The 15167-nt window shown below is 37.9% G+C and overlaps 1 protein-coding gene across 2 annotated transcripts in view; it reads left to right on the forward strand.

The window, feature by feature from the left end:
• Positions 1-14184, forward strand: part of NMD3 (NMD3 ribosome export adaptor) — a 67325-nt gene extending 53141 nt beyond the window's left edge. The window contains exons 17-18 of one of the 2 annotated variants that reach the window (XM_021069741.1): positions 7491-7530; positions 14118-14184. In XM_021069741.1, the coding sequence (XP_020925400.1) occupies positions 7491-7530; positions 14118-14163 (86 nt within the window). In that variant the 3' untranslated portion in view covers positions 14164-14184. The remainder of the gene's footprint in view (positions 1-7490; positions 7531-14117) is intronic. The other variant, XM_021069744.1, reaches the window with a different exon arrangement.

Below are 15167 nucleotides of genomic sequence, written 5' to 3' on the forward strand. Positions count from 1 at the left end.
GCTGTGGCTGTGGTGTAGGCTGGCAGCTGCAGCCCCTATTTGACCCCTAGCCTGTGAACTTCCATGTGTGGCCCTAAAAAAAAAAAAAAAAACTTCCACAGAGGGAGCAAGAAGTGTGGGGCAGGTATATCCATAGAAAGCCTCAGAATCACTAGCAGAACTGATGGAAGACATTTCTTTCTCAAGCAGATCTAATAAAGATTAGAGGAGACTACTGCTTCATATGAGAGGACAGAAATACAGAACTTCAAGAGCATGAAAAATCAAGGAAACAGGACATCCCCAAAGGATTATAACTATCGTCCAGTAACTGATCTCAAAGACATGAAAATCTATAATTTACATGGTAAAGACTTCGAAATAGCTATTTTAAGGAAACTTAATGAGCTACAAGAAAATACAGAAAGACAGTTCAACAAAATCAGGAAAACAATACATAAAATAGTTTAAACAAAGAGATAGAAATCATAAAGAACCAAACAAAAATTCTGGTGTTGAAGAATACAATGAATGAAATGAAAAATGCAGTGGAGAGCCTCAGCATCAGAATGGATCAATCCAAAGAAAAAAATCTTTGAGTTAGAACAGGAACTTTGAAGTTATCCAGTCAGAGAACAAAGAAAAAAGAATGAAAAAGAAAGAAGGGAGGAGTTCCCACTCTGGTGTAGTGGGTTTAGGATCCAGGATTGTCTCTGCAACAGCTCTGGTTGCAGCTGTGGCTAGGATTCTATCCATGGATGGGAATTTCTATATACTGTGAATGCAGCCAAAAATTTTTAAAATTAAAAAAGAATGAAGGAAGCCTCTGATTTATGGGATACTATAAAAAAAAGTGCTTTATGAACTGTTGGAATTCCATTACAAAAATAGAGAAAGTGGGGAGTTCCCGTTATGGCTCAGCAGAAAAAAATCTCACAAGGAACAATGAGGTTGGGGGTTCTATCCCTGCCCTCGCTTAGTGGATTAAGGATCCAGCATTGCTGTGAGTTGTGGTGTAGGTCACAGACATGGCTTGGATCTGGCATTGCTGTGGCTTTGGCATGGGCTGGCAGCTATAGCTCTGATTAGACCCCTAGCCTGGGAACCTCCATGTGCCACAGGTGCAGCCCTAAAAAAAAGGCAAAAAACCAAAAAAAAAAAAAAAAAAAAAAAAAAAAAAGAGAGAAAGTGGCAGAAAGCTTATTTAAGAAATAATGGCTGAAAACATCTCAAATCTGGACAGAGATCTGGATATCCAAGTTCATAAATCTCATAGGTCATCAAACAAACTCAAAGAAATTCTCTCCAAGACAGATTGTAATAAAACTGTTAAAATGTAAAGATAAAGGGAGAATCTTAAAAGCAGTAAAATAAGCTTATAACTTACAAGAGAACTCCTATAAGGCTATCAATGTATTTCTCAGCATAAACCTTACATCAGGAGAGAGTGGGATGATATGTTTAAGGTGCTAAAAGAAAAAACACTGCCAAGCAAGAATACTGTATCTGGCAAAGTTATCTTTCAAAATAAAGGACCAATAACTTTCCCAGAAAAACAAAAGCTGGGGGAGTTCAACACCACTAAAAATACCTTACAAGAAATGCTGAAAGGAGTTCCTCCAGCTGAAATGTAAGGATGCAAATTAGTAACAAAATAATATGGAGTTCCTATTGTGGCACAGTGGGCTAGGAATCTAACTAGTATGCATTAGGGTATGGGTTCGATCCCTGGCCTTGCTCAGTGGGTTGAGGATCTGGTGTTGCTGTGAGCTGTGGCGTAGTTCACAGATGTGATTTGGATCTGACATTGCTGTGACTATGGTGTAGGCTGTCAGCTGCAGCTCTGATTTGACACTTATCCCAGGAACTTCTATATACCATAGGTGTGTGCGTGTGTGTGTGTCTGTTGTGTACAACATTTTTGTGTATATTTTAAACTGTATAAAAAATAAACTCAAAATGGATTAAAGATTTAAGTGTAAGAAGACCTGAAACAATAAAAATCCTAAAAGAAAGCATAAGCAGTAAGTCTTTGACATCAACTTTAGGAATATTTTGGAGGAATATTTTTCATGCTAGGGCAACAAAAGAAAAAATAAGCCAATGGGACTACACCAGACTAAAACGTTTTTGCACAACAAAGGAAATCATCAACGAAGTGACAAATCGACTTACCTAATTGGAAATATATATGCAAATGACATATTCACTAAGGGGTTGATATCCAAATATATACAAAGAATTAATACAATTCAGGATCAAAAGCATAAACAACCCAACTAAAAAGTGGGCAGAGGATCTTACGAGACATTTCTCCAAAGAAGACATACCACACAAATGGCCAACAGACACATGAAAAGATGCACACCATCATTAATCATCAGGGAAACACAAATCAAAACCACAATGAGAGATCTCAAGAAACAAAAGTTCAGAACCAGACAGCTTCACAGATGAATTCTATCACACATTTAGAGAATAGTTAGCACCTATCCTTCTCAGATTATTCCAAAAAATTGCAATAGAAGAAATACTTCAAACTCATTTTATGAGGCCAGCATCACTATAATATCACAACCAAAAGAACCACAAAAAAAGAAAATTACAGACCAATAACTCTGATGATCATAGGTGCAAAAATTCTCTATCAAAAAATGGCAAACTAAATTCCACAATACATTAAAAAGATACACTGATCAAGTGGGATTTATCCCAGGAATGCAAGAATGGTTTAATATCTGGAAATCAATCAATGTGATATACCGCATTAACAAATTGAAGAATAAAAACCATATGATCATCTCTGTAGATACAGAAAAAACTTTTGACAAAATTCCACATCCATTTATGATTAAAAAAGAAAACTTTCAACAAGTGAGTATAGAAAAGACATATTTCAACATAAAAGCCATATATGATAAACCCACAGCTAACATCATACTCAAAGGTGAAAAGCTGAAAGCATTTCTTCTAAGATCAGGAACAAGACAAGTTTTCTCATCTTGCCACTTTTATTCAATATAATACTGGAAGTTCTAGTCACAGCAATCAAATGAGAAAAATAAAAGGAATCTGAGGAGTTCCCTGGTGGCCTAGTGGGTTAAGGATCTGGTGGTGTTGTTGCTATGGCTCAGGTTCGTTCCTTGGCCCAGAATTGAATTGGAAAGGAATGAGGAAAGCTATCACCAGTTGCAGATGACATGATACTATATATGGAAAATCCTAAAGATGCCATCACAAAGCTATTAGAACACGTCAATGAATTCAGTAAAGTTTCAGGATATAAATCGAAACCCTTTGCTAATAAGTCTGTCTTCTGCTGACTTTTAAAATTGTAGTGTAATTGCCTATCAGCCTGTCAGTTATGAGAAACAGCAGATGATTTAACTTCAATATTGTTGAATGCCTTGGTAAAATGGTTTTATGAAGAAGTTTGGAACTGTAGTTAAAATGGAACTTTGTTTATCTATGGACAGATTTTACAGGTTAATAGTTTTATTATTTTGAGGTTTTTTTGGTTTTGTTTTGTTTTGTGAAATTCAGTCCCTAGCCTGGGAACCTCCATATACTGTGGGTGTGGCCCTAAAAAATAAAGTAAAAAAAAAAAAAATAATTCTATTGCCGAGAAATGGCCACTGTTAACTTTTAATTTTTTTCCCTTTTTAAATTATTATTATTTAATTTATTCCCTTTTTATTATATTATTTATTATTTTTATTTATTTATTTATTTATTTTGCTCTTTTGGGCCACATCTGCGGCATATGGAAGTTCCCAGGTTAGGGGTTGAATTGGAGCTGCAGCTGCTGGCCTACACCACAGCCACAACAATGCCAGATCCAAGCCATGTCTACAACCCACACCATAACTCATGGCAACACTGGGTACTTAACCCACTGAGAGAGCCCAGGGATCAAACCCACATTTTCATGGATACCAGTTGGGTTCATTACCTCTGAGCCACAATTGGAACTCCTTTTTATATTCATAGTTGTTTATCTGACTTTTTCCACCTCAAAGTGTATTGTAATTACTTTACCATATTGTTAACATTTAAGTTACTTTCATAATGGTTATACTGTGATCTACATAATCATTTTCCTAATTTAGACATTAAGATTTTCCAAAGTTTCTCTGCCAAAAATGTTTTAGATGTAAGACTTTTGTCTGGATTCCCGATTAGTACCTGAGGATAAATTTCTAGAAGTAAAATTATTGGGTCAATATCTCTGGCTGTGTAACATGTCCTACAAACTTAAAAACTAGTCACTTAAAACCACAGTAGTCATTTATTTGCTCCCAGTTTTGCCATTCGGGGACAGTTTGTCTCTGCTCCACAAGTTAGTTGGTTGAGGTGGCTTTAGTGCGGCTAGAGGATCCATTTCCTAGGTGATTCTCACATGACTGACAAGTTGGTGTTGGCTGTTGGCTGGGGGCCTCGGTCTTTCCCCAAGGTGGATGTTTCCACTGGGTTCAAAGAGGGAGGAGTTGGCGGCTGCCAGTCCTCTGAAAGGCTAGGCCTGGAACTGGCACAGAGCCTCTTCCAGCATGCTCTCTCAGTCAAAGTCGTCACAGGCCAGATTCCAGAGGAAGGTAAAATAGACCATATCTTTTTGGAGGGGAAGTGACAAAGAATTTGTGGCCATATTTAATCTACATTGCAGCCAGTGACCAAAGAGCATATTGTTGAAGGATCTTTAAACACATCACCAAATCACTTTCTAGAAGGGTTGTGCTGACATGCAGTTCTGTCAGTGCCTGAGAATGCTCATCATCACATTTACCAATGTTAAATATTAAAAATATAAAAATAACTGCTTATTCAGTATGTAAAATATGGGATATCATTGTTTTACTTTCAATTTACTTCATTATTAGTGCACTTCCATATATTTGATAAAAATTTATATTTTTTCCTCTGTAAACTGTCTGCTCATTCTTTGGGTAGTTTATGTTTTAAACTTAGAGAATTACATGTGTTGTTTATTTATTACTGACATTAAGAATGTGTCATATTTGTAAATATTCCTGTCATTTCTCTCAATTAAAAATCAAAAGCTTTCCTTGTTATTTCAGGAAAAAAAGACCACTTTGTCCCATTGAAGTCACATGATTTTCGTAAGAGTCTAGCAGTCATACATTGGTTTCAAAATATTGATATATATTATAATAACATGTTTTCAATAAATGTCAGTTTTACTCATCTAACATGTTGAGAAACCCAGGAAATAAATCTGATTTATTAATTATCTTCATTTTGTAGGGACTGAACCAAAAACGAGTTTAGATAACTTCACTGGAAAAGAATTGTGTCATCATCCTTAATTTTCTCTTTATCCCTTTAGCTGTCTGGTCAGCAAGTCCCTTAACCTCTCTTAACTCTCTCAACCTCAGCTTTCTTAACCGTAAAGTGGAGATGCTAGAGGTATATGGTAAGGCTTAGAAAAGGTGATTTTAAGGAACCTTAGCACAGGCATACCTGGTATGTGGTATGTGGTGAGCACCATCATTGCCTCATAAATCAAGAAAGACTTTCTGCTTAAATATCAGAGTAAGTTCTTTGAATAGCTTTCCAGGCCAAGATTTGGGCTGTGTAAATGCCATTATTCAGCTCACTTCAGTGCCCATTACTCATGGGTAGGTGTTTCTGCATATTGCTTTGCGCTGTGGTGCAAATCAGGTGCCTGTTCCAGATAGCACATCAATGTTGTCAGGCTACAGCTGGAGCAAATGTCTATGGGGTCATATGATATAATACTTGAGAGTGACCCTTGGGGAGCTTCTCAGGGTAATCTGGTGTCCAATCTTAACACTCTGAGAGTTCCATGCTAATATTATGACTAATAATACCTTCCACCTGTGTAGCACTTGAGAGTTTTCACAAGACTTTCATGTGATTTGTATCCTTTGATCTTCATAGCCATCCTTAGAGGCTCTAAGGTCAAGGAATATTATTTCCCTTATATGTATGAAAAGGTCAAGGCTTGGAGGGCTTATGACTTGCCCAAAGTTACAAAGCTAATAAGTGCCAGACTTGGTACCAGATGACTCCTACAGGCCCCATCCAGAATTTTTTCTATTACTCTTCACCACCAAGGACATTGCAGCCAGTGACCGTAGGATGTAGAGATGTATAGGATAGATTTTTTTTCTGTCTTCCATTAAAATGGGTGGGAGAGTGCAGTAGTCAATACAGATTCTGGAGTCATTATCTACATTTGGATCTGGCTCCATCTCTTGTTAGTTGTGTGTCCTTGAGGAAATTATTGAACCTCTCTGTGCCTCAGTTACTTCAAATATAAAATGAGCATAACTTAACTGTTACTTAACTTATGGGACTGTTGGGGCTTTAAATGAGACCATCTATGAAGATGAGAAGCACTAGCATGGTGCCTGGCATCTAAGTAAACATTAACTAAAGTCCCTGTTCTTATTTGGTGTGATCTGAGAAAGCAAAAGATTTCCTCCCTTAAAAATGTCTGCACTGCAGGCTTTTTACTGTGCCTTGCCTTTCAGGCACTGGTTTCGGGAGGCCTCTGTTGTAAGAGAACAGCCTTCCATAGGAGAGGCAGCTGTCTACTGCCTGAGCATCTTCCACCACATTATCACGGTTTATCAGATTGGCCCTGAAGGGATGGAACGTAGGACAGGTAGATATTGATTGTTAAAAAAAAGCACCTGTTAACCACTGTTAACAATTTGGTGTATGTCTTGCTTTATATGATCTTTAAAATATTGGAATTGAGGAGTTTCCACTGTGGCACTGGGATTGGCGGTGTCTCTGCAGCACAAGGACACAGGTTTCATCCCCACCCCAGCACAGTGGGTTAAAGTATTTGGCATTGACATAATGCCATAAGTCGCAACTGTGGCTCAGATCTTATCGCTGGCCTGGGAACTCCATATTCTGAGGGGCAGCAAAAAAAAAAAAAAAAAAAAAAAAAAATTGAATTGAGAGAAAGTAGAATATGCCACCCTAAAATACACCATTTTGGTGTATTGCTTATTTTGAATTAGTTACTTAAACAGCTGGTGAAAGAACACTCTGACCCTCCTTTGTCTACCTGAAAGCAGGAAATAAATCTCCCATACGGAAGGGACACTTCCTGTACTAGGAGGCTGGCTAGAAAGACATCCTTATCACCAGAAACAGGGAGCTTAGGGCCAAGAAGGCTGTATAAACAAACCTTGTTGCTTCTTCACTAATTTACTATCCCAAGCCCAAATTCCTTTATCTTGTCAATGCTTTATAAATTTGTTTCCTTGTCAGGAAGGTATAAAAGCTGCCTGCTTTGGTCACTTCTTGAGTCTGATATTTTTTTTATTGGGCTACTGTACTTAGGAAATTAATTTTTTTCTCTTGTTAATCTGTTTTATGTCAATTTAATTTTTATGCCAGCCAAAAAACTAGAAGGGAAAATCTTTCTGCCTCTACAGAGTCATATTGTATAAAGACTTTTTGTGATTTGCTTTCTGTACTTCATGTTGATAATTGTCTTTCTATCTTCTTAGTAATCCTGAAAAGCCAGCTTTCACCATTGCATTGGATTCCGTAAGTGGAAATGCTGTTATTTATTACCAGTTTGGTATGTGGGATAGTTTTATTTTTGTATCATAAGCAATGCTACACTAAACATCCTTTTATACAAATTTTTGATATCTTCTCTGATTATATCCTTAAATTCCTACAAGTGGAATTGTGAAGTCAAAGGGTATGTGCATTTTGAGAAATATTGCCAAACTGCTCCCTAGAAAGTTATATCAATTTTCTACTCCCACCAACAGTGTATCAGTGATCAAATCATTCAAGACTTTCTATATTTTTTTTCCTGATTTTTCTTTCCACCTCAGTTATTCCAAATATATTCCTGTGTAAAGCCTTTATTTCAGATCTGCCCTCAGGTACAGCTGCATTGTTTTGTTCTATGCCTATCAAATATCTTTCCCTGGGTACCATGTCTGGGCCTTTGCCATGCCTTTCTGGAAACATCTTCCTCTACCATCTCTGAATCATATGTTGCATCTGCAAAGCCTTTCCTGATTGTCCAGTTTAGTAAACTACCTTCCCTTCTCTGAGGTCCTTCCATCCTCTGTTGTCTGTGCCTTCTGTATGTCACACATCACATGCTGCCTAATCTTATGAATTGTCTCTTTATGTATGCTTGTATCGTTTTCCAAAGGACTCAAATGGTACAGAATTACATCTAAAAATCTATATTACCCATTACATACACAAATGTAGCTTTGCACATGCAACTATATTATAATACATATAATGTATATAATAAGGTATAGTATAAAACTCCAATGAAGGACCATAATGAAAACTTAGGTCACCTTTTGGGTAACTGTCCTACCAGATCAAACCCTCTCTATTGTTTTAGTCACCAACAAAAACCAAGTATCCCTGTCAGGTCTGTCCCGGTCATCCAGGAGGCTTGGACACCAGCCACTTTGAATTTAAACCTCCTTTGTACTATGCTTATCTAAATTAACAATTGATAAGAACTCTTTTCCACCTAGCACTTATAGTATAGCTGGATTCAATTTTAAATCATAAAATTGTGATAAGAACAATCTATTTAATATCTAGAATTGAGAAAGTCAGTTTGACAAAGGATATATGTGCATTGCAACAACAAACCTAAATATGTCTTAAAAAATATTTAACCTGAATGAAATAGAAAGTCTAGACACTGTTAGTGGTCAGAAATGATAGCCCTTTCCATTAATACTGAGTTTGAAAACATGTTAAATTAGTCTCATTATATAAATAATAAGTAGTGATATAAGAAGCTGAAAATTCTGTAATTTCATGTTGTGTTTAGATACAAGGAGTGCTTCTTCATTATAGTTAGATCATTAATGATCTGGTTAACATTCCTGGGAATCTTAGAAGACAAGGTATATGAGAAGATTGTTAAAACTGACATTTTCAGTACTTTACCATATATGGAGCACAGTTCCTAGGGTCCATCATCCTGCTGGAGTAGCATGACCACACTTTCAGGTGGCATTAATTGTACAGATGAGGATTTGGAGATCTGAGGATATTAAAATCTTGTTAAAAGCCATACAACCAGTAAGTGGGGTCCCAGGGGATCACACTCAGCCTAGTTTACTCTCAGCTGTACCTTGCATTTCTACCACATATTAAGAGCAGGTTTCAGGTTTTAAGGACTTGGCCAGGTCTTAGGACCTTTGCTCTTTCCATCTGCACTGTTCATCTTGCAGATACCCACATGGCTCGCTCCCTCACCTCCTTCCTTTCTCTGCAATGACGCCACTTTCTTTGTGAGTTCTTTCCTGATAATTTAAAATATCAGTTACCCCCACTCCCCATATACACTCAAGAATTTCTTTGTCTTTTTCTTTGCTTTATTTTCCTCAAAGCACTTACCCGTCTCTGATAAAATTATATATTTTACTTGCTAATGCTCAGATGTAAACTCTACATGGACAGGAATAAAAATTCCTAGTAAAAATTGTTCCAGGAGTTCCCATCGTGCCTCAGTGGTTAACGAATCTGACTAGGAACCATGAGGTTGTGGGTTTGATCCCTGGCCTTGCTTAGTGTGTTAAGGATCCAGCATTGCCGTGAGCTGTGGTGTAGGTTGCTGATGTGGCTCAGATCTGGCGTTGCTGTGGCTCTGGTGTAGGCCGGCGTCTACAGCTCCAATTCGACCCCTAGCCTGGGAACCTCCATATGCCACAGGGGCGGCCCTAGATAAAGGCAAAAAGACAAAAAAAAAAAAAAAAATTGTTCCATTCCCTGTTGTATCCTAGATTTAGAGCAATGGCTGGCATCTAGAGGACAATCAACAAATATTTGTAAGATGTAAACAAATTAAAAAATAAACTCATGTAAATTCAAATTTGATTTTATAGCAGTACAATTGACTTCTAAGGTAGTAGTCTGAAATGGCCTGATTCTTAGCTCTGAGTTCCTCTTTCATTCACTCATTAACTCTGCTTTGATTTTCTTCACATACCTATTCACCACCTGAAACTTTATTATATTCTTAAATTTATTGTCTCCTTCCTTATTTTAATATAAGCTCCAAGAAGGAAGGGATTTTGCCTGCCTCGTAAAGTGCTATATCCCCACATAGGAAACAGTATATGGCACATAATAGAATTTTGGGAAATAGCTCTTAAAATGAAGTAATATGTGTATTCATTTAAGGACCATTTGTTGAGTACCTACTATATGCTTGGCATAATCTATCTTTGGTCTCATGAAGGAGAATGATGAGTCAACAGGGAATTTTGACATAAGTAAGATTTACATAAGTAAGATTTCCCTGTGGAAGAGGGAAACATGGAGATACTCCTAACCTGATGGTGACAGGTCACAGGGAATTTTCTGGGTGGGATTTATCCTGGGCCCAGCATGAAGGATGACAGGACATGTAAAGGCACTGGGCCACATGAAAATATTGGTGAAGTGTTGGAAGTGCAGATAGTTTGATGTGAGACTGGGAGTTAGGGTTGGAAAGGAGGCCAGAGAAAGCTGGAGAGTCAAGGAGCCGATATGACATGCTGGAGTGTTGGACTGAGGTCAATGGAAGATTTTAAGTAGGAATTTGACATGAGCAAATTCTCTTTATTATCTCACTGTAAGCTTGAGAGGAAGGACAAGGCAGCAAAAATCAATTCTCATATCAGATCCACAAAGTCAGCAAATTATAGGTTTGACACAACAACTGAGCTCTTCAGTTTGTCAAGCACAGGCATGAAATGGAACTGTACTGCCCAGTTAGCCTCCCGCCTGCCTGGCGAAGAAACCCTGTTATGGGTCCAGCCTTCCGTGAGTGGGAGGCTAGGCTGTCCCACGGCTCTGTGAAGATGTCTAATTCCAGTACAGCTCCTGGTGATAGTTTAAGGATATTTTAAAATTCTTGCCAGGAGCTTTCTCACTAGTGTAAAACCGAGAATTAACTAAAGCTGTAAAAATCTAAACATCTTTATAAGTTGGTAATTCATACTCTAAATAATTCTAGAAAGTAATGGGAAGATAAAAACTCTCCCTACTTTAATCATGCATACAATTTTAAATTATATAAACAAGTGTTACACATAATACTTGGAGGGGTTTTGTTTTTTGAGCTGTGAAAACCATCTTTATTATCAATATGATATAAACTATGAATTATTTAATATTTAGATATAATTATACTGGGGAGTTTAGGGAAAAGTGTGTATGTGTGAGTGTGCGTGAAAGAAGGAATAAAATATTATGCAAAAGCAAGCCTAATTCTTATCTTCCATAGCAGGAAGCTAATACATAAATATGAAATGTAAAATAAAATGAGGAAATTGCAGCCAATATCTGGAGGAGATTTTTTTAAACAATAAGATGGGTAAGCAGAAAATAAAAGTGATAATGTGATTGAATCTCTAGTTTCTTGAGACCCTATGCCAAATTGTGTCAGCAAAGCCAACATCCACCTGCATGTAATAGGGAGATAAATAATATGGGGGGGCTGTGAATGTATGTTGGGATAAAGGGATCTGTGTCTCTGGGGGAGAACTCCTAGCACAGTGAGAAATAAAGCTTGGTGAGCTTACCCAGCTCACCTGTAGTTGGCCTTACATATGAAAAGTGTGATGCTAACATACATCTACAGTAATTAAAGCTGGATGGTATGAAAGAGACCCATACAAGTACATGCAACTGATTTTTTAAAATATTGAAGTCAAATTCCTATAACATAAAACTGACCATTTTAAAGTGACAGTGCATTCACAATGTTGTGCAGCCATTATTTCTATTGAATTCCAAAACATTTTTATAACCCCAAACCACATGGTTGACAAAACTCTTATATCAAGAATATATAAAAAATGAAGTTCCCTGGTGGCTCAGCAGGTAAAGAATTTAGCATTATCTCTGCTGTGGCTCAGGTCACTGCTGTGGCAAGAATTTTTTTTTTTTTTTTCCACTTCTAGGGCCGCTCCCTTGGCATATGGAGATTCCCAGGCTAGGGGTCAAATCGGAGCTGTAGCCGCCAGCCTACGCCAGAGCCACAGCAACGCTGGGATCTGAGCAGCGTCCGCAACCTTCAACACAGCTCACGGCAATGCCGGACCCTTAACCCACTGAGCAAGGCCAGGGATCGAACCCGCAACCTCATTGTTCCTAGTCGGATTCGTTAACCACCGAGCCACAACAGGAACTCCATGTGGCAAGAATTTGATACCTAGTTTGGGAACTTCCACATGCCAAGGGTGCAGCCAAGGAAAAAAAAAGAATACACAAAAATGATCACACTCAACAGAAGAAGGCAAAAACAATATAATTAGAAAATGGGCAAAAGATTCTAAGTGATATTTCACCAAAAAAGGAGACTTAGATAGATAGAAAATAAGCCCATGAATATGTTTAATATCATTAGCCATTAGGAAAATGCAAATTAAAACCACAAGACATCACTACCTACCTATAAGATGAGCTAAAAATAGTGATAATATCAAATGCTAGAGAGAATACAGAGAAACTGGATTTCTCTTATACTGCTGGTGGGAATGGTATAGCTACTCTGGAAAGATAGTTTGGCAGTTTTTTATAAAACTGAACGTGCCCTTTCCATAATGCTTCAACAACTGCACTCTGGGGGCATTTATCTCTGTTAAAGAAAAACTTATATTCAGACAAACAGCTACACATGGATGTTTATAGCAGCTTTATTTGTAATAACTCCAAACTAGAAACAGTCAAACTCTGGTACATTCATACCATGGAATGTTATCCAGTAATAAAAATTAATGAACTACTGACACACACAACACCTTGGATGGATCTCAAGGTCACTATGCTCAGTGGAAAAGAGTCAATATCAAGAGGTTTTATCCTTTAAAACCTTAAAAGGTTTTTTACATACTTTATAATTCCATTTACATTGTCAAAATGACTACACTATAGATGGAGGATAGATTAGTGGTTGCCATGGGGCAGGGATAGGTGTTGGGAAAAGATGTGACTATAAATGGAGAATATGAGATGGATCCCTTGTGATTATGGATCTTGAGTGTGTCTTGAGTGTGGTGGTGGCTACATAAATGTATGTACATGGGATTGCATATGCATGGAAATACAAATGAGTGCATATAAAAACTGATGAACATTGAACATGGTCTGTAGTCTAGTTAAGAGTATTGTACCAATGTCAGTTTCCTGTTTTGAAACTGTATGCAAGATATCACCATTGTGGGAAGCTGGATGAACAGTGTTATAAGTGTTTCAAGGTAAAAAGTTAAAAAAAGTAAGTAGTGAGTAGAAATGCTCATAAAAAGCTTAGAAGTAGGAGTTCTGGTCATGGCTCAGTGGAAACGAATCTGACTAGCATCCACAAGGATGCAGGTTCGATTCCTGGCCTTGCTCAGTGGGTTAAGGATCCAGCGTTGCTGCGTGGTGCAGTGGTTAGCAAATCCAGCTAGGAACCATGAGGTTGCAGGTTCGATCCCTGGCCTTGCTCAGTGGGTTAAGGATCCGGTGTTACCATGAGCTGTGGTGTAGGTCACAGATGTGGCTCGGATCCCATGCTGCTGTGGCTGTAGTTTAGGCTGGCAGCTACAGCTCTGATTAGACCCCTAGCCTGGGAACCTCCATATGCCATAGGGGCGGCCCTAGAAAAGATGAAAAAAAAAAAAAAAGAAAAAAGAAAAGTGGCCTGAGAGGCTGGGGGAAAATTTATTAAAGGAAGAGTTTTCTGAAGTGAACCTTGAAGGATGGGTTTGATTCTGAAGTTACAGAAAAGAATAAGGAATTTTTTAATGTATATACTAAAAAAAAATTTTTTTTTTGGTTAACATTTTCTTAGTCAAACTACTTTTTCTCCAAACCTATTCTTTCATGCCTTTTAGCCTATGAAGCTAGATGTGTTTATATATGGTAGAAATTCACCATTGGGACTGGCTTGAAATGTGCTTTTTTTTTGAGGCTCAAAGAGCATTTAGAGTCACTTTGTATTTCTTCAAAGAGAAATACTTTAAGAAAGAACTTAAAGTCCTGGGTCTATTGCCATTTGCCTGGAGGTACCAACCTGCAGTCATACAGCTGGGAACCTTGCCAAAATAAGAGAGTATTTCTTCCATCTTCATGGTTTTCTTTTCTTTCTTTCTTTCTTTTTAAATCAGGAAGAATCTGAAAAATGAATCGAAATTGAAAACCAAGTACTGCTGACAATAAAGAATATTGATCCAGGTAGGGACACAATAAATCATTTGCAGTTAATAGAGTTTTGATCCTGCATTTTTTTTGTTTTACATTTACTTAAATTTGGGCTCCAGCCTAGAGGAGACAAATTCCAAAGGAAAGCTAAATGCCAGATATAAACAGACCTGGAGCATAGGCAATTTATTTCATCATTTGTTGAAATGAGGGATTTACATTTTACTTGGGCCTACCTTATCTTACTGGCAAGTGTTAACTGTATTATTTACCTAGTGAAGTTTTACTCTGTTTTGGCAGACACAGATTTGGACTTTAGGAGAAGACTGAAAGAGCCCTTTAAATTCTCTGTTGAGAAAAGATGCCTATACAGAGCCAACCATTAGTGTGCACGTGCAGTTATGGAAAGAACTCTGGATGTTTGGCTTAAACAAGCCCTGAAGATCCCCTTTTTCAATAGCTTCATTTCACAGGTGAGGAAACAGACCAGAAAAAAATGGTCCTTCTTCTTCAGAGAATAACTGATTTTCAAGTTATTTATTCATTTGTTCATTTGTTTATTCAATACCTTCAGAGCACCTATGAGCCACATATTATGCTGAGTGTTGGGGAATGCAGAGACTTGCACAAGGAAGGTTACACCAGTGAGTTTGTGAAGGAGGGACTAGATAATTAAAGAGTAGACACACGAACTGCTCATTTCATCATGTGTTAAGTGCTGAAAAGAAAAGGAGTCTAAGAACAGGAACCCTGTGATAGTGGGATGGGCTCAGAGAGGGCCTTTTGAGGAGATGACATTTAAGTTGAGAAGTCCTCAACTGGTGAGAAGCCATTGGAGAAGATTGTCAGGGCAGAGGGATTGCCAAGCTTCTGAGGCAGGAAGGCAGCCAGCGGGTTCAGAAAATCCAGAGTAGACCAGTGAATAGGGAAGAAGAGGTGCTGGAGGAGAAGAGCTTGAGGGCTGGACCCTGTGGACCCTGTGGGCTTAGGGGGAGGGAGACCTTTGAGGCCCTTGA

Source organism: Sus scrofa, chromosome 13, assembly GCF_000003025.6.
Source record: "Sus scrofa isolate TJ Tabasco breed Duroc chromosome 13, Sscrofa11.1, whole genome shotgun sequence".
NCBI classification, from domain to species: Eukaryota; Metazoa; Chordata; class Mammalia; order Artiodactyla; family Suidae; genus Sus; species Sus scrofa.